We start from the raw sequence: 20,314 nt of genomic DNA, 5'->3' as shown, positions 1-20,314 counted from the left end.
TTTGGGAGCTGGGTGGCAGGCCCCCCAAAGAGTAAAAGAGCCAAAAAAAAAAAAAACCCAACAACATTTTGTCATTCCAACATGGAGCTAGAGAAAAAGAAAATCCAACAACACAGAACTGCTCTGGACACGGGTGAGGGCCCAGGAAGCGGCAGCTTACCCACTCACCCTTCTTCCACCTTACCAAGCCCTCTCTTAGGCTCCTCTGCTGACTGCTCCAGTACCAGTGAGGATGCTATCTACGCACTTGAAGTGATGGACCTTCCTGGCTCATCTCTTTCACAAGGGTCTCAGAGTGAGCGTATCTGAGAGGCTTGGGGATAGCCTTACTAACTCTGTGTGTGTGACCTTTCAGCCTGCCTGTTGGTGCAGAATGACTGCCACAGCCCCAAACCCCCATGTGTTCCTTTGGATGTAGAAACCTTGTCTGGCAGATCTTCATGCAGAACCATATAGAACAACTGTACCTAAATCCGCTGCAATGCCCAGGGGCATGATGCGGCCAACTACTCCCACTCAAACTGGAGTTCTGCTCAGAACAGGACAGCAAGGCCAGGGGTAGGAAGGCCTCTGTGATGTCTGATGTATCTTCCTCCTTCACTGCCCAGGACCTTGCCTCCTTTCTCTTGTATTTCTCTTCATGTAGGATGGTGACATGGTGTTCTGCAGGAGCTGTGTCCTTGGGACTCCCTCAATGCTGCCATTCAGGACCACCTTGAGGTGTCAGTGAGCCAGGCCTTGTGCAGGTAGCAGTCACTCAGGTATATGGCTCATTTGTGTCTTCTTGAACTTGCCTGGCAATGATTGGGGCAGGGCCACTTGCATCACATTATAGTGTCATGTGCCATTCCTGAGAATAAAGCGAACAAATGTCTACTCACCCCAAGCAGAGAACCAATGACAGCCAAAGTAAGAATCCTGCTGAAGTCTAACTTGGTGAAGTAACTTACAGGAACAGAAATGACTCAAAGACAGCTGCTTCACTGTGGTGGTTTGAATGAGAATGGCCCCAGAGGCTCAGATGTTTTGATATTTGATCCCCAGTTAGTGGTGCTGTTTGAGTAGGTTTAGAAGGTAAGGCCTGCTGGAGGAAGTATGACTGGGGTTGCGCTTAGAATTTAAAAGCCATGCTGTAGAGCTGGCTCAGTGGTTGAGAGCACTGGTTGCTCTTCCAGAAGACCTGGATTTGGTTCCATCACCCACATGACAGCTTGCAACTGTCTATATATAACTCAATTCCCCTGGCATCTAACATCTTCATGCCAATGGACATAAAATAAAGTTAAATGAATTGTCAAAAAATGCCATGCTGTTCTCTGTTCACTCTTTCTGCTTGTGGTTTGAAATGTGAGCTCTCAGCTTGCTGCTTCAGCCATGATTCCTGCCCTCTACCAAGCTTCTCCACTGTAATGGGAATGATCTCTTATCCCTCTAGCACTATAAGCACACAAAACCCTTCTGTAGTTGATTTGGTCATGATGTTTTATCATAGTAATGGACAAGTGATTAATTCAGAGACCAAAAGTCCCCTCCTGCATAGATGATAGCTCTTCAAAGCTGCAGGCAGCTGATCTTGTCTGTCTTCTCAACAGCTCTTACTTCTATTGCCATGGGTAAGGAGAGGCCTTGTGCATCTGGTTAGTTTCATGGACTTCCTGAAACTCTTGAGTTGTTTCCTTCCTGAGTCTTAACAAGCTTCTCTTTAGAATTTCCTCCTTTAGAACTTCCTGGGTCCCAACAAGACTTTGGAGAAAACTTCCATACTACAAGAAAAGAAAAAAAATACTTTTTTTCTCTTTTGTTTTTGGTTTATTGAGACAGGGTTTCTCGGCGTAACAGCCTTGGGTGTCCTAGAACTTGAGTTGTAGATCAGGCTGGCCTGAAACTCACAGAGATTCGTCTGCCTCTGCCTCCTAAATTCTGGGATTAAAGGAGTGTGCCACCACCACTCAGCTACAAAGCTATATTAAAATTTGAATAAACTCAATTTATTTTGTCTTTGATAGCTTTTGCCGCTGGTGCCACATCTAAGAAGCCATTGTCAAATCCAAGACTTACTACTAGGAGCTGGGGATGCAGTTCAGATAGGAGAGTGCTTGTTTAGCATTCACAAAGCCCTAGGATCTGTCCACAACACTGGAGATGGGGGCTAATATAGCTTATAGTTTTATAAGCTTTATGTGTTTTAACTCTTACATTAATCCATTTAAGTTAAATTTTGCATATGATATAAGATAGGATTCAATACCACCTCCATCTCTGGGTGTGGGTGCTTCAGATAGAACCCATACCCTTGACCTGTTTGTTAGGTAAGTGCTTAACCACTGAGCCATATACCCCCCCAGTCCCCAATCCAGGACTCAACTTTTTTTTTTTTTTTTTTACTGTATGGGCACCTGATTTGTGTTTCGAGCCTTTTTCTGTTATTTTGAGGCCAGGGACTCATGTATCCCAGTCTGGCCCCAAGCTCACTATGTATCTGAGGATGGTCTTGAACTCTTAACCTTCCTCCCTCCATCTCTGGAGTACTAGGATTACATATGTGTGCTCCATATCTCACCCAGTACCATATGTTGACAAGATTTATTCTTTCTCTATTAAGTTTTGTATTTCTGTAAAAAATCAATCTAACACAAATGTGAAGACTTGTTTATTTATTAGACATACAGGGTATTGAACCTAAGACCTCACACATGCTAGGCAAGCATCTACCCTAGAACTACAGCCCTAGTCCATGAAGATTTTTCTCTGAATTCTACTCTATCGATCTGTTGGTTTAATTTTTAAAGCAAAGGTTTTGTTGTTTATTTTTATTTTATGTGAGTGGGTGTTTGCCTGTATCTATGCCCACATAGCACATGTGTGTAGTGCTTGAAGGAGTTAGAGAGAGAGCAATGGACCTCCTGAAACTGGACAGACAGACACCTGCATCCTTTAAAAGAGCAGTAGGTACTCTTAACTGCTGATGCATCTCTCCAGCCCAGATGTTTATTCTCATGTTAATATTCTGCCGTCTATTTTTTCAGTACTGAAGGGTAAGCCTATCATCTTAAGTATGCTAGGCAGGTACTCCATCGATGAAATGTATCCCCATTCCTTTTGTTGTTGTTGTTGTTATTTGTGGTTGATGTCTGGACTGGGCATTTCCAGGTTCTGGGCATCTAATTCAAATAACTGAAATAAAGGTACACACAGATTGCAAAAGTAAGGGCATTTTATGGAACAGCAAAGCAGTAGTGCAGATCAGATGTTCTGTAAACAGCAGCAGGACTCACGAGTGAGATTATGCTCAGGGCACAGGGACTCTTTGAAGCGTCCTTTTATGCCCCACAGAAGCATAGGCTGCTGTAGAGACATAGTAAAGGTGGTGGGTTTCTGCTTGGATTGAAGGCTTTGGGTTACATAATCTTCTCTATTGCTAAAAATAAGTCTGCATGTGACCCAGCTATACCACTTCTTGATGTATGCCCAAAGGACATAACATCCTGCTTCAGAGATACTTGCTCAGCTATGTTCATTGCTGCTCTATTTACAATAGCTAGGAAATGAAAACAATCTAAACATCTTTCAGTGGACAAATGGATAATGAAAACATGATATATATATATATATATATATATATATATATATATATATATATGTCATGGAATTACCACTCATCTATAAAGAAAACTGAAATTATGAAATTTGCAGGCTGGAACTAGAAAAATAAAACTGTATTGAGTGAGGTAACCCATATCGAGAAAGACAAATATTGTGTCTGAAGTTCCTAGCTCCATATCTTCAGATGTGAGTATATAACCTGGGGTAACTGCAGAAGCCAGGAAACTCAAAAGAGACCATGGTGGCGGTGCAGTAGAGAGGGGAATAGCAGGGTAAAAGTAATCTGAAGTGAGGAGTGGGAAAGCAGCAGGGGTGCTTTAGTTAGGAGGGAGAGAGAGATTAACACAGGAAAGGGAGGGAGGAGGGTAGAATAATAGTAAGAATGTTTGGAAAAGTGATAAGGAGACACGTTACCTATCTACCTAAGAGTACATTTAAAACATGTAAGTTTGTGTCTACACATATAGTTTAAATGAAAAATTTCCCATCTGGACTGGCAAAGCTCCCTCCCCACAGAGCCACAGACAATTTAATAAAACTCCAATAACGAGCATAAGAAATCTCTTTTGGACTGGGCGGTGGTGGCACACGCCTTTAATCCCAGCACTCGGGAGGCAGAGGCGGGCGGATCTCTGTGAGTTTGAGACCAACCTGGTCTACAAGAGCTAGTTCCAGGACAGCCTCCAAAGCCACAGAGAAACCCTGTCTCAAACTGCCCCCCAAAAGAAATTTCTTTTGAGGTGTTGGTCAATGTTGTTCAAGGAGGTTGTTCCAGAAGTTAAAGGTGAGTCCCTATTGCTGAAAGCACCATATACTTTGGACATAGAATCCAGAGGATCTGAGCTGGTACTGATCTGAAAACCTCCTTCCTGAGACTAGCTTTCATGACACCAGAAAGTGCCTTGCAGGCTTCCAGGGGCGAACAGTAACCAATAGTGGTATGATGTCCAATATCCCTAAGGGTGCAATAGTGGTACACACACCTTGGTAGTAACCAATAGCTCTCTAATTGGACTTAAGGCCACTCAAAAGGAGGAAAAACATGCCTGGTAGATACTGGAGACAACCAACTACAAGGGCTAGTGAAGTCATGAGTCTTGGAGGAGAGCCTGCAACTACCATTTACTAAATCAACACAGCCCCTACCCATGTTCTAAATATTTATCCTTACACTCACATATAAGTAGAGGCCTTGCCACGCTCCCCCATCGAAGAAACTTTTTCTTGAAAAATACAGAAACATTACATAAAACCACATCCAATCAAAAATGCGAAGAATAAGTAATTCTTCTATAATACAACTCTCAAAGCTAAGGCTTAGAGGATCATAGCAGAAGAGGGGGTGGAAAGATTGCAAGAGCCAAGGGAACAGGAAGTTTGTTGTGAGATTTTTGTCTCTTAAAAATGTCTGAGAAGATATATCCATGAAATCTTATCAGCATGGCTGCCTAAACAAGACCTGAACAAGGATGATACCAATAGATAGGCATGATAATATGCAAGGGGGAAGTGTCATGGGGCCTCAAGCCCAGTTAAAAAACAAAACACAAAACCCACTACAGGTAATGAAAAAATGCTGAGAATGGGAAAAATTGTTGTGGAATCTTAATGGGCAAAGGTGTGTTGCATTTGTTTATGCTGCATTTGTATAATGATGTAAGGATGTGTTTTTGTTATGTAAAGACGCATTGCATTTGTTTCACCTTGCCTACCTAAGGTACCTGATTAGTCTAATAAAGAGCCGAATGGCCAGTAGCTAGGCAGAGAAAGGATAGGTGAGGTTGGCAGGCAGAGAGAATAAATAGGAGGAGAAATCTAGGTTCAGGGGAAGAACAAAAGAGGAAGGAGAGCAGAAGGAGGGGGAGAGAATGAGGGACAGGCTCAGGGCAGAAGCCAGGTAGCCACTAGCCAGTCAGACATGAGAAGCAGTGAAAGTAAGATACACGGAAGGAAAGAAAAGTGAAAAACCCTGAGGCAAAAGGTAGATGAAGAGAAACAGGTTAATTTAAGTCAAAAGAGCTAGCCAGAAATGAGCCTAATCTAGGCCAAGTATTCATAACTAATAAGAAGTCTCAATGTCATGATTTGAGAATTGGTTAGCGGCCCAAAAGAAAAGGCCTGGTACAAAAATAGTCTTCCTCAGGGAAGATGCTCCAAACTGGTTCTTGAAGTCATACACATACAAGTAATGCTATACATACTTATCAGGTTGTATTTATATATTTAGGTGTGTGTGTGTGTGTGTGTGTGTGTGTGTGTGTAAAACAATAGAACCACAAATTTGAGAGAGGGTAAGGGAGTGCATGGGAAGGGTTGGAGGGAAAGAAAGGAAAGGAAAAATGATGTAATTTAAATCCCAAAAAGAACAGAGGAAGTACTGTGACAGATGTCACTTCCCATGACTGTTGTATCAAATCATCATAGATGGGCAGCTATGATATTTCAGGTCTCTTTGATTGGAATCAAGGTGTCCACTAGCTGTATTTTGTTCTGAAGTTTCTTTAAAACATCATCCTTTGCTCTTTTATTTATTTTCTGTTGTTGACCCTTGCTATGTAGCCCTAAGTTGGCCTCAAACTCAAAACAGTCCTCCTGCCTCAGTCCAAGAGCTGGGATTACAGATGTGTGTCATCATGCCTAGCTTTCTTGGACTCTTCAAGCTTCTAGAAATCACCCACGGCCTATGGCTTGTGTCCTCTTCCCATCGTCAGCAAATCCCACAATACCGGAATGGATGGGTCTTTCTCACAGGTACCTCATTTTGACTTTTCACTGCTCTTTTTGTTAGAGTCATTGTGACTATGGTGGAGCCGGTGGAATACCTCAGGGACAGCCCCTGTCTCCAAGTCCTCAGTTTAATCCCATTTGCTGAGTAAGGCAACATATTCACACGTTCTGGCTATTTGGATAGAGACATCCGTGAGGGGATATTAGTTAGCCCACTACAGGGTAGAAATAATATTTTAGAAATAATGGTCTAAACTGTTTCACATTTGCTATGTCTCCAATAGGACTATTTGCTAAGATCATCATACCTCAATCAAGGTAAAAACAAAACAAGACAAAAACACCCCAGCAAGTAAAAGGAATCCAAAGGAAAATGGATTGCTGCATACTGCAAAAAGATAAAGATATCAGCTAACTTTTTTCATCAAAGATGATGGAGGGCAGGCATGCTGGTACAAGCTTGTGACCCCAGCACATGGGAGATGTGGGGTGGGGTGGGCCCGGGGTCAAGATCATCCTACTACATCATCTCTTTGAGGTCAGTTTGGGAGACATGAGATTCTGTCTCAAAACAAACAAAAAATAGGAATGGTGGTGCCCATCCCCAGTGGAATACCATCTTTAATGTGCTTGGGTTGGGGAAACTACACATACCCAGAAGTCCATTAACAGCAAAAGAGATCCTTTCTGATTAGGTATGGAACAAAGGCTCTTTAGATGAACAAAACAAAAATGACCTGCTGTTTTCAGCCCTGAGCTTCAAGAAAAACCAAAAGGAGGTCTTTGTGCTGAAAATAAATGACATTGATTGAACTTAGTTCTTTCCAGGCAAAAGAAATGCTAAACAGATAGGTAAACATGAAAAGCAATGTAAAGGAAGAGTTGTAATATCTTATTTCATGGGTATCCTGGCATAAAAGGCGTCTTGCAAGCTGGGCAGGCTGGGAATTGTGGTGCACCTCAACATACTCAGGAGGTGGACACAGGGGGATCAGAAATTCAAGGCCAGTGTCAGCTAAATGAGAACATACCTCAAAAAAGGAAAGAAAAAACTAAACACACACACACACACACACACACACACACACACACACACACACACACACACCAATCAGTTGTGTATTTAAAGCTAGATATGGTGGCAAACATCTGCACTCTCAGAATATGGGAAATAGAGGCTGGAAGGATCAGGCGTTCAAGGTCATTCTTGTTACAAATCCAGTTTGAGGTTAGCCTGGACTGCATGAGACTGTCTCAAAAACATACAAATAAGCAAACATGCCTAAGAAAGCTGCTAGGTGCCTAGCATGGTGCCTCAAACTGGCAATTCCAGGATTGAGGAAGTTGAGGCAGGCCAGCCTGATTATAGAAGGCTGCTCTGTTTCAAAGAAGCAAGCAAAAAAGGTAAAGGGGCACACACACACACACACACACACACACACACAGAGAGAGAGAGAGAGAGAGAGAGAGAGAGAGAGAGAGAGAGAGAGAGAGAGAGAGAGACGGGGAGGGGGAGGAATAGAAAAAGGAACACCAATGGGGTACAGCTCACTGGTAGAGTACTTGGGATGTCCAGCAGGACTTCATCCTAATTAATCTTAATTAATTGCAATATCACAAGTCTTGGGTTAGGACTTTGATATGCCTCTTTGAGGGACATGTGGACACAAGAGCACTAGCGCCCTCAGTTGGCCCAGATTCTGCCACTTTTAGTGTTCTGTGTCCTGTTCTCTCAGGAAGTTTCCTTGATCTAAGAACACTGACTGGATTGGTTGTTTACCCTGGAGGCAGAGTAGGGCTAGCTGATAGGACAGAGGAGGAAGAAAACTAAGCAGAAGGCAGGCCCAGGACCCGTTTCCAGATAGAGGTTCTGGGACTTCACCTTTGGCCCACCTTGAAGTCAGGACCAGCCTTTGGAGGTCTAAAGAGTCATAGCAGACCTCTGTTCAGGGTTTGGGTGGCTCTGTTATCCAGAATGACCAAGGTAAGCAGTCACCTTCAGCAACTAGAGGACAGACAAGGCCGCTCTGGACAGAGCCATAGTACACATCTAGTACTTGCTCCTTGCCATGACCTGCTTTTTCTTTTACACACTTCAGTAAGCTAACACGCCAACTCATGCTCACCTTGGGAAGTACACACTTGTCTACCCAGGTGAAGAGCCCTCCAACCCACCTGTATGTCTTGGAAAACTTTGCCTATTTCTGGAGCTACGGAAGCCTCAACCCTGCGACCACGCTCAGCACTCCTCCCTGCCCATCTCCCATCTTGCCTCTCAGTGCTGTTTGAGGAGTCTATGCCGTCTACCCTGTGCTTTGATGAATGACTTTTTTCTTTCTTTGCTTAGCTTAGCTTTGTTTTTGAGATGGGGTCTTATATAGCCCAAGTTGGTCTTGAACTCACTATGTAGCTTGATGGCCTTCTGGATTCTCCTGCTTGCACCTCTCAAGTACTGGAATAGAGGCATGAGCCAAAATGCCAGCCCAGGCATAGCTTCCCAACTCACTTCCAGCCACTCTCCTCTCCTAACCCTACTCTTCAAGATAGGCTCCATGATTCTATCCACACAAATCCTATCCTGAGGCTCCCTTGCTTTGAACCCCCAACATGAGTGGTCCAGCACCCTACACTTCTCTATCAATGGCTTATTCTCCACTCTCAGCTGCCCAAGCCATGGGCAGTGCCTCCAGCATGCTGACCTCATGACTAGCCTGGCTCTGTGAAGCCCAGTCTTGGTGACCTTTACAAAGACTCCTTCCTGGAACTTTATGGCTTGCCACCCCTCTTCTCAGAAGGGCAATTCTAAGAGCTCCTGTCCGTCACTTTCCTTTTCCCAGTCTGAAAACAGCATACTGTTTCCAGCAGTGTCCCTGACCAAAGAGAAGGGCAGATGAGAGGATCCAAGCACCGAAAGACTCCTAGTTCTCGACATTGAGGTTGAGAGAGGTTGAGCAGGCAGGGCAGATATAGCCAAAGCCGAAGGTTCTGAAAGTGCGATGGTGAGGCTGGAGGTGGAGTGGACCCTCTTGCAGCCCAAGTGTTTAGAGCCGGGGAGGATGGATTGCAGATGTCAGAAGAAGCTGGGACCCAGGATGCCCTCTGCCGGGCCGCCCCTCCCCTGTTCTGTAGGACAGAGGCGTCCCCCTCTCCTTGCTGTCCTCACTCGCTAGCAGACTTGGGCCAGGCCATCAGGATTCCCCTGATTGCATTCTTTCATGCCAGTGCCTTTTCTACAGCAAACGCCTGCTAATGCCTCCTTTATCACGGAATTAGGGGATTTGGGGCCGATTGCACAAAGGGTCCTCGATAGCGCGGTAATCAAACGCCAATCGGCCCCATCTCAGGCAGGCAGGGGAAGAAAGCAAGCACCGGGGATTAGCGCGGGTTCGCTGCCAGGCGGGGCCGAGATAGCATCGGCGCGGCTGCAGGCGAAGCTTCAGGAAGGGCTTCAGCAGGCCTCGGAGAAAGGCAGGCTTAGTGCCTCGCACCGAGGATTCTGAAACCATTAGAGGGGATTAACACCCAGGTTAATCTGCTTTGGCCGCTCAATTGTCACAAGCAGGGAACATTCCTGATTTGGAGAGACCTGGGTCTCAGTTTCCCCAGCAGTCCCGTGTTCAGAGGTAGAGGTAGAGAGAAGCCATTGGAAGATCCCAAAGTGCCAGATGAGTGGATTTGGGCAGCAGCCGAGCATGAAGCCTAGCTGGTCTTTGGTTCACTGCTACCCTTCTTTGTGGACCCCTAGGGAATACAACATACATACAGCCTGTGTCCTTTCTGTCCCAGGCAAAAGGAAGGAATTCCTTGCCCCTTTATGGACCCACACCATGGTGAGATGCCAGTCTTCCTAGTTGGGGTTCCTCAGGAAGGTGCACATACTTCCCATTGCTCAGGGTCAGGTACAGGCTGCAATCTGGAAAGATGCTGAGACAAGGAGAAACCATCGATTGCAGCCCCCCCCCCCCAATTTTCCCCTTGTGATTACTTTCCAAGGAAGAAATGAAACACATTTGCTGACTGACTCTGACAAGACTGCCTCACCCCTTTATCTTCAGTCCCTTCTCTTTAGGTGGAGTAGGGTGAGGCTTTGCTGGCTACCGATTCCTGATCTCAGGTCCTTGGTGGTGTTCTCATCTGATCAATGAGACTGGCCCATAGGAGGCAGGGCCAGGCCAGGATAAGCATGTAGCAGGTCCAGCAGTGCAGCCTGTATGCATTGATGCAGCTCCCTCCTGCGGCTACTGACAGGGCCCAGAGCAGAGCACTCAGAGATATGTTTGCACCCGGTCTCCTCCATGGAAATACATCGTGCCTTTGATAAACCCACAGTTGCAACAAGTGGCTGGACTGGGGCTAGCTAGGTATGGAGGATGTGGAGGCCCCCACAAGAAATTAGTGGAGCCTCTTTGTACCTAACCTATGCCCCAACCGGAACTGCACCACTAAGATCCAGGGGGAAGGCAACGATATGGTGTCTTTCCTTCCTTCATTTGGTAAGGACCAATGATTTCCCATCCTAGTCTTTGTAGAGTGACATAGGGGAAGAGCAACGTTGTTATCTGTGTTCGGATATGAGTTGAGGGGAAGACAAACAGGTGAGAGGGTATTTCTGGAAAGAGGATTAGGCCCCTGACCTATACACATAGGTTACACAGGATCTCAAGGGCAGTTAGAATCACCGGGCAAAGATGGAGAGCCAGGAAGCTTGGTTCAGAAGAAAGGAATCATAGGGGATGGAATCCTGGGACTTGCGGTGGAGAGTCCCTTCAAACTGAGGGGTTAGGAGTTGTCAGGGGGCGACAACACACTCCGCAGAGTGAACTGTGGCGGCTGAGCTGGCGAGCGTACGGGGCCGTGCAAGCGAGCGCGGGAAAGTCCAAGGACCAGGAGTACCCACTGGGTTAGACGGGCAGCCCATGCCCACACCGAAGCAGCAGGATACTAGAGTCAGATCAACGGGTGCAATTCCTGCGGCCGCCGGCAGAGTGCATGCACGGCTCCCGGCTACGGGTGCGGCCTCGTGATGTCATCAGCAAGCGCCGCGTGGCATAGCGCTGGCTTGCCGCGGCTCTGGATAAAGGGTGTCTGTTTTACTCCCTTGTTCCCGAGGCCTTGGAGAGCTAACTATTCCTCCAGAAGTGAACTCTGGGAAGCCTCGCTCGTGCACAGGCTTGTCTGTGCCCTCTATGGCCGCATGTCGAGGCTGGCACAACACCTCTCTTGTATTCTGTTCTGTCCGTCCTGGTCAGCTTTTAGGTCATGGTCGCAGGAGTTGTATATTTTTCCTATTGGAGTCCCGGGGGAGCCGGTGACTTGAGGCGCTGCCGTGGTGGAGAGGACCTGGCGCGCAGCCAGCCTGTGTAGGTGTGTGCGGGCCTTTGCGCAGGCTGGCCAGAGAGTCTGGGCTACTCCTTTCTAGTCAGTGTCTGAAAACCGCCAGGGAGCGCTGGGAGGCTGCGCTGCTCTGGTATTGAGGCTAATGAGGTAGGCATTTCAGCAGACCTGGGGACCAAAGGAGTGAGGTGGCTTGTCCCCTGGGGTCACTAAGGCAATGTCTTTGAAATATAGGTTGTTTAGGTAGGAACTTCCAGATTAAGCGTCGCTAGTGGAGAACAAAGTGTGGGTGGATAGAAGTGACTGGTCGCAACTGAGAGGACAAATATGATGAGCGTGTTAAAGGCCATACTGGGGACTCAGGGCTTGCCATACCAGAAGGGGAATGCTCTTAGGTATTTGCCAGGAGAGAGGGTGAGGAGGGAAGTTTTTCAGGGCCACACTCTTCAATGCTTTCTCCATTTCCTTTTAGGCTAACCTTCCTCTGTGTACACATCTCCATCCCAAGTCTTAGGTGTATCCAGGACCTGGTGGTCCCAGATCTTGAGGAAGCTGAGAGTTCCTCAGACTCCTTTTAATTCTGTGCCTTGTACCTATGAATTTATAAGTCCAGGAGTCCGTGAAACAGGAAATTAAAAGTCAGCAAGTAAAAATATTGAAAACTTAAGACTGTTTTCTGAGTGCTGGGAGGGATACAACATGAAAGTAGAATTCTTTTATTTGCTTAAAACGAGACAGTCCCTGGCTGGGGGCATGGCTCAGGTAGATTGTATGCAGGCTTAACCTTTTTGGGTCTTTGGGTTCCATCCTTACTTTTAAAAAAGCAGCAGGACCCCCCTCCCCATGTGGCTTTTTGTTGCTATTTGTCACCTGCACAGGCACATGGAAAATCCCTGGGGGTACCTACACAGCTGTAAGAGAAGCCTCACAGAGTTCAGAGTGGGGTAGAGGACATCTGCTCCGGGTTCTCTGTCCATCTGTGGGGTTGGCTAAGACCTGTCCTCACTCTGCAGCAATTGTTCCTCCTGGCACAATTCTGAGGATTGTGTGCCTCTGCTGTACAAATTTCATCACCTCCTGGGAGTCTTTCCAACATAGGCTATGCTGGGTTTTTTTTTTTTTTTTTTTTTCTTCGATGGGGTTTCTCTCTGTAGCTTTGTAGACCAGGCTGGCCTTGAACTCAGAAATCTGCCTGCCTCTGCCAGGATCAACGGCTTGCACCACCACTGCCTGCCTGTGGGGTTTTAAGAAGAGGTAGAGCCCCAGTCTGGACGCTGGGTTTGTTCTGCATACCATCTTGACCAAAGACCTACAGATCTCTCTGCTTCTGCTGCTACCTGGATAGGTAGTTCCAGCCTAGAGGCCTGATCTGTGATTGGTCTCTGCAGCCTTCCTGGTTGGATGCACTTGGATCGTAGACCCCTACCTTCCTCTTCCAAATGGTTAACTTCCCAACTTCTCAGAGGTTTTGAATAGGTTCCTACAGACACCCCTTCCTCCTCTCCACTCAACCACTTCTATAAGACTTCCCATATGATGGAGCCTATAGTGTGGGTCCACCAGAGCAGCTGTATTTAACCCTTGGAGAAATTAGACCCAGTCTGCTCACCATTTCTGACTGGGTTGAGACAGTCAAGGGCCATCATGTATCCTGCTTGAAGCCCAGTGTAGCCAGGGGCCCTTCCTATGAAGGGCACGGGCCTCTAGTAAGTACAGTGAGTGGTGACATCACTGTGACAGTAAGTGGGCAAAGGTACTCCTCTTGGGCAGCAGCTGGGCTTTTCCTGTCTTAGGGGCATCAAGGACCTGGGGGAGACTGTAAGCTACTTCCTACAACCCTTGTGAGATCGCCAGCTGCCAAGTTCCCTCCCTACAGGTATACTCATTTCTCAGACTAGGGACATGAGGTTGGATGACTTGCCCAAGGTTATGCAGAAAGTGGGGGAGACCCCAAGGAAGCCAGTACCACTTTACTACCACAGCCAAGGTGGAGTTGAAAATGAATGGCCTGGGTCTCAGGGACAGGAAGCCTGTGTGTGGGGTCCTAGTTGTGGTGGTAGAGGAAGCAGGGGCAGCCCCTGGTGGAGGCAGAGGGAGAAGGCTGTTGCTGTGGTGGGGGCTTTCTCTGTTGAGGACCGGGATATCTGTGAGCACTGAGATAACAGTCTGCCCAAGCCTTCCACTACCACATGCTCCGCCTAGCTTCCATAGAATCTGCCAGTGTCCCCCAAATGCCCAGGCCTACAGGGAAGCTCCTTGTCAAAAGTGTTTGTCCAGGGATGGAGAAGGTTTGTAACCACCATCTCCCACCTCCAGCTTTCAGGCAGGCAGAAGTTGCCTCTGTCCCGAATAGCTGGGAGTACCTGTTGGCCATGTCCTGCCCATTGAGTTCCTCCTCTTGATCCAGGGCCACAGTGACCTCAGGCTCAGCTAGTCTCCAGTCTTGAACTGGTTTTCATCTGCCTGGGCTGTGAGGCGCCTCCAGCCAGGGAACACCCCAATTGATGTTAGGGGCAGGGATTGAGGCACCAAGATATTCCCTCTTCCACTGGGATAAGCCCTCCCTATCACTTCTGCTGCTTGTAATCTTAAGGGACACAGGGTCAGCATTTCCATGACTCAGCCCCAAGCACTTCCTAGTTTCCTCTCCCTGCAAAATAAGTTCAGATTAAAAAAACAATGGGTTGGCCATGCCACAGGTTAACAGACAAGGAAGTCCTATAAACCTGGGAGCATTACCTCGTGGCAGCCCTCTATCCTGCCCACTTCTGCCTGCCAGTCCACGGAGGACCTTGTGGACACACCCTTCAGTGGACAGCAGGACAGTCACTTGCCCTATAAGGAAAGCAGTAGCACAAATCCCTTTTGGTTCCAAGATGAGCCTCATAAAGGTGCTATCACTAGGGGTTGCTGGGCTTTCCTATCACTCTGTCTACTGCAGTGTCTTCAAGTGGAGGGTAGACTGGCCCCTGAGAAGGCTGTCACCAATGCCCCCAGCTACAAAGGGATGGACAGGAGAGTGCGACAGGATCCGGTTTATTCTCCTTGGCAGGGTGGTCCTGAGAGTGGCAGGTGCCACCCTGTCCCGGGCAGAGGGAGGGCCCGAGGGCCATTTAAGGCCAATGGCGGGAGAAGCAGGGGGGCATATAGCCCCTGGAATGCGGTGAAGCCAGGCCGAGGCCCGGAGGCAGCTGTGGTAGGCCAGGGGAGGGCGCCCCTGCCATCGGGGGTGGAAGGCACCGGACTGTGACCTGACCATGGCTCCAAGGCCATGGACCAGGGCACACAGGCACCCCAGGAAGTGGGGCACAGGGTCACATGACACAGAACATGAAACAAGCACATGGCTCACAAGCAAGCAATGGAGAAGTGAGCACATATTCACAAGCCATAGAGACACCCAGCCAGGGCCAGGCTGGACACAGACACAATAGTAGTGTCACATACAGACCACATGACAGACACAGAACTATGGAACACATGGTAGTCACCAAGAACAGACCAGGCCACAGAACTTGAGGGACAAGGGGAAGGGCCTTTTGGCACTACTGCACTGGAATCATAAGAGAAGATGGCGGGGGTCTGGTCTGGAGGAGCTGGGACACCCCGCCGCACCCTCTAGGGTTAGTCTGTCTTCCAAACTTTATTGAGCAGCTTCACCACTTCATCGTAGATGATGAACACGATGGCCACATCCAGGCAGACTCGGCCCAGTCGGGGAATAGTGCCCTTGTAGAATCTGGGTAGAGCAGAGGGTCTGAGGTAAGCAAGTGAAGGAGGAAAAGCAGGCAAATAGCACCCTGAAAGGGCATTCTCCAGACACTGGGAGGAAGGAAGAATGATAGCCTAGGGCATGAGAGAAGGCCAGACAGGGCCTGGAATGGGGACAAGAACACTGCTCTATCCTACTCACGCCTTGGGTCCCTCATTCTTCAGGATCTTCAAGCCACAGTCCAGTGTGTTCTTGTATTTGTGTGCTTCCAGGCCCTGCGGGACACCAGAGTGCTTAGCTGCTATCCTATCTGGGGTTCTTGTCCCCACCTTTTCAGCCCCCCATTCCTACCTGCATCCTGGTCTTGATCACATCCAGAGGTGTGTTCCCAAAGACACTAGCTGCACCGGCAATGGCTCCAAAGACTCCAGTGACCAATGGGTTCATGGGCTTGTTGGGGTTCTCGCCTAGATGTGAGTACAGTTGCAGTCAGAATACTGGGCTAAGTCAGAGGGGAGCTTTGAAGGCTAGGAAGAACCTGGGGCAGGGCCCACAAAAACGTCCCTCCCTGTCCAGTCCAAAGGAACAAGTTAGCCTTCAGGGTTTGAAATGGGTCTCTGGACCACAGGTGTACCTCGGTACCAGTTGCGTAGTGAGGTCATAACGAAGAATCGGATGGCTTGGTTTGAGCCCTGCTTCAGTACAGTAGCTGTGAGGCCTTGGTATGTCCCCTTTAGCCCTGGGGGCAGACAGATACGAGTCAAGCTGGGGCCTTCTAGGTCCCACCTGTGGGCAATGGGGGGGCCCACTAAAGTAAGTTTCGATTCTCCAGGGCTTACCTTGTTCCCTAACAATCTCCCTAACCCCGTGGAAAAATCCTCGGTACTTGGGATTGGGGGAAGTTTGGTCATGGATGAACTTCACCTGAAAAGAAGGAAGCAAAGTTGCTGACTCCTGGCCACATCTGAACTTTAACTAGCAGACCCAGGGTACACCAAGGTCAGGCCAAGGCTGGGGACCCCTAGCTCTTCTGCATGAAATGCTTCCCTAGGCTGTTCTGGAGTCACTACACACAAACCCCAAGACCTCAGAAGATTCCTCAGGTTGAAGGGCCACCAGCATTGTTTGCTATTTTCTACACAGTGAGTTATGTTAGGTTTTCTATCTATAAAAGTAGCTTTAAAGACTGCTCAGCTGGGCCTGGTGGTGCTCACCTTCAATCCCAGCACTCAGGAGTCAGAGGCAGGTGGATCTCTGTGTTCAAGGCCAGCCTGATCTACAAAGTGAGTTGCAGGACAGCCAGGGCAGTTACACAGAGAAGCCCTGTCTCGAAAAACTAACAAAACAAGACTTTGCCTGTGTTTTTGTTATGAGTGGGCAGCCTCCACAGGAACTCCATCTCTGCCACTCCTCCTAAGATGCTCACCATGAAACTGGTGTGTATGTATGGGACCCTTCCCACCCTGACAGTTTCCCTAGGGTCCTTAAAGCCTGGGATGCCCCATGAGCCTCACAGACACCCTGGGTACCCCCCCCCCCCAATTCCTCACCTTGATAGTCTCCATGGGGCACACGACCACCACTGCTTCCGCCACGCCGGCGCCCAGACCACACAACAGCCCTCTCGTGCTGTCGAGCCGACCCTGGGCATCCCGCATGTGGTTGCTGAGGAACTCAAACATCCCGAACCTAAAGAAGGTGGCATGTGAGAGGGCCGCTGAGGCCACTCCCTCGGGGGTCGCTCGGGCAGAGCGGAGACTCACCTGACAGCCGCCTTGGGGATGGAGCCATAGAGCAGGGAGCTGAGGCCGCGGTACAGGCCCAGGACGCCATGGCTGCGGACAGTTTGCCTCACGCAGTCCCCTACGAGAGGCGCGGTCAGGACCTTGGCTCCTCCGCCCGCGGTGCCCCCCACGCCGCCCCGCGGCCGCCCCTCCTCACCAATGCCCCGGTACCGCGGTGGGTGCGAGCGTTCATCTAGCTGCAACTGCGTCTTCACGTACTCGGTAGGGAAGGTGATGCAGATTTCTATGCCTCCCGCCAGGCCTCCTGCAGGGGACCGAACGCCCGGGGCTAGGGACACCCTAGCCCGGTGGACCCAGCCGCCGCCACCGCCGCGCGGCCCCTCCCCCGCCTGGACTTTACCCGCGTCGCGGCTCGCCGCGGGACAGCGCCCACGCCCCCACCCGGGGGTCTCCACCTGAAAAGCCCGAGAGACTCCCGGGGAGAGCCGGCGCGTGGGCTAGGGACCCCGGTCGCGCCCCCGACACCTCCGCCCCTCCGGAAGTTGGGCGGGGCCTGGGCGTCCCCGGCCCACCCGGAAGCGCGGTCGGACAGGCGGCTCCGAGTTGGGGTTCGGAGTGGCCCACCTGCCAGGATTGCCTTCCCGGGGTGCGTCAGCGTGGCCTTCCCGGACCCGGGCGCGGCGGCCGTGAGAACGCGGGGCTCGCGGGGCGCAGCCATGGCGGGCAGGAGGAGGGGCGCCCGGCGTCCACCTCGGGTCCGAGCCTCCGCTGCGGGCCACTCGGGAGGCGGCGGGGCCGGAGGCTGCAGAGACGGCGACCCGTTCTGGTTCTGGAGGCGGGGCGGTCACGTCAGCTCCCGGGCTCCGCCCCGCGTGGCCTGAGCTGAGCCCCGCCCACGTCCCGCCCCGTGCCGGCCGGGAAACTGAGGCTGGGGCGGGGTGCGCCGAGGCACGCGTCGGGGCGGAGAGCGAAGAGCAGCCAATGGCCGCTGCCGGGTCCCGGGGAAACGGAGAACCCGGGGCCGGGGGCGTGGTCTCCGTGCAACGGTGCTGCGCCCAGGCGGGTAGCAGTGGGTCAAGGTGCAGTTTCTGTAACTCCTGGAGTGGAGGGATACACGTGCGCCTGGAGTGCGCCGTGGGGTTAAGGTGAACCCCGAGTGACAGGATTCCCCGAGTTCTCGGAGGCGGTAGGGACACATCCTCCCCTGTCGCGTGAGGCCAGCCTTCTGGACACATTGCAGTCACAGAGCTTGGCCTTGGTGCTCCTTACGGGGCAGGGCGATGATCACTCCCCCGCTCCCGGATCGGTTCAGAAACAGAATTCTCCTAGGCAGGTTCCCTGGACGAATGCAGATTCCCGTTTCTCTCAGGTTCTAGCAGATCTTTAATGGCCGAAGGGCCTATTAAGTTGGCCTTTGTCCCTCCTTTCCACACAGTCACCAGGCAGAGCTGCTTTGCTCTGATAAACATGTTTTAGTATTCATGGTCGGCAGGAGGCTCAAAGTCTTGTGAGGTCTTTGTTGCCGTACATATCCTCAAAGCTGCCTGGAGGGGGCAGCCCTAGACAGCTTGGGGTGAAACTCCCAGAAATCTTTGCAGACCAGAAGCTTCGCATGCCAAGGCCTATAGGTCGACTTCCCTACTGTCTCATGGCAGCAATCCCTTTGAGTAGCCGGTGTCGTCCCCGCCCCCAGGCTCTAGATCGGCTCAGAAGCTATTGCTGGGCTTCAGCAACTAACTGCCCAGCTATTGTACCTCCCATTTGGGGTCCTTTGTGGTTCTGGAGTGCCATGTTTCCCGAAGGTGGGGTGTGGACACAGTACACGTGCAACCCACTCAGAGAAGTCTCCTCCATGCAGGCAGAATCCAATAGGGCTGGCGGGCAGCAGAGCAGAGCCCACTGCCAGCCTGGCTTCTGGCCTCTAAAGGGAGGAGCTCATAGCCAGCCCAGATCCTGCTGCCTATTTTTTGGAAAAGAGTTTTGCCCTGGGTGCCCTTGAGTAGTCAATGGACTGAAGAAACGGGATCAATTCCACTCACCAGAGCCTAAGGCAGATGGAGGCAAAGAGTACTAGGATTGCTGTTGGGAGGCAGTAGAAGCTGGCTAGGCTAGAGGTTAAGCTGGACCTCAGACTGGACACTTAGCTCAGGTGGACAATAGCTGGTGAAGGCCAGTATGCCACCAGTGTGAGCTCTACAGTGTAGTCCTCCCCACCCGTGTCAGCTCTACAGTGCAGTCCTCCCCACCCGTGTGAGCTCTACAGTGTAGTCCTCCCCACCCGTGTGAGCTCTACAGTGTAGTCCTCCCCACCTGTGTTAGCTCTACAGTGTATGCTTCCCTACCTGTTAGCTCTACATTAGAGTACTCAGGATCCAACAGCCTTGTAGTCTACTCCACGCAATCCCAGATGGGTTATCAGTGCAAAGCCTTTCCTAGCACACATCAGAAAGAGCTCTCCCAGAGCCTGGTGGGTCATAGCAGTAGTCTACACCTGGGAACAGAAGTAAAGAGAATGCTGGCTGTGTCAGTGTTTCTGAACACACTGAGTGGCAAGCCTGGTCACCACTGGATCCTTCTCACCTCCACCCACCCATTTGAAACCTGGCCAGGGCAGGGCAGCATGAGTTACCTTTGTCCCTCTCTAATCTAGGGTGCCACCTGCCAAACACTAGCATGCATAAGAGCAAGAATGCAGCTCTCATGTGCTCTCCACATGGTCCTCTTGCTTTCTTGGTCTCTTGTAGGCACTGAGTGTGTCTGTCTGCAAGAGATGAGAGCACATGGTCTGGAGCTCTAGGTAACCATGGAGGAAGGAAGGGGCTTGAAGACCAGAACCTCCAGGAGAATTAAAACTGAAGACATGCTTTATTTGCATCTCTGAGGTCTGGGTGGGCCCTGAGTTCTCTCACTGCCAAGAGAGATTCAGACCACACTTGTCCTTCATTAAATTGGCCTCTGTATATGGTCACCCATAGGTTGACACTTAAGGGAAAAAGAGAAGCTGATCTCCAATGGAGGGCTGCTCCTACAGGGAGCAGCTTGCTGTCCTGAGATTGTGGGTAATTAAGGACTCATGTAAACTTACCCAGTCTGTGTCTCCTGGCAGCCCACGCCGAGTGGCCAGGGCATGCTGTATGGAGGGGACACTTTGCAGTAACAGGGCGATGGCCCTTCATTGGCTTCTGTGGGGGCC

General features: G+C 50.1%; 1 protein-coding gene across 1 annotated transcript; it reads right to left on the bottom strand.

The window, feature by feature from the left end:
* Positions 1 to 14,684: 14,684 nt before the first annotated feature.
* Slc25a1 (solute carrier family 25 member 1) lies at positions 14,685 to 17,960 on the bottom strand. Its single transcript, XM_027413151.2, has 9 exons — positions 17,746 to 17,960; positions 17,318 to 17,425; positions 17,140 to 17,239; positions 16,927 to 17,065; positions 16,216 to 16,300; positions 16,011 to 16,115; positions 15,728 to 15,843; positions 15,578 to 15,651; positions 14,685 to 15,403 (listed from the first exon to the last, which is right to left on the bottom strand). The coding sequence occupies exons 1-9, from the start codon at positions 17,837 to 17,839 to the stop codon at positions 15,289 to 15,291; spliced, it is 936 nt and encodes a 311-aa protein (XP_027268952.1). The 5' UTR covers positions 17,840 to 17,960; the 3' UTR covers positions 14,685 to 15,288.
* Positions 17,961 to 20,314: the final 2,354 nt, after the last annotated feature.

This window comes from Cricetulus griseus, chromosome 4, assembly GCF_003668045.3.
Source record: "Cricetulus griseus strain 17A/GY chromosome 4, alternate assembly CriGri-PICRH-1.0, whole genome shotgun sequence".
NCBI classification, from domain to species: domain Eukaryota; kingdom Metazoa; phylum Chordata; class Mammalia; order Rodentia; family Cricetidae; genus Cricetulus; species Cricetulus griseus.
Note: the sequence above shows the minus strand (reverse complement) of the source record. Positions and strands in the feature narration are given on the sequence as shown.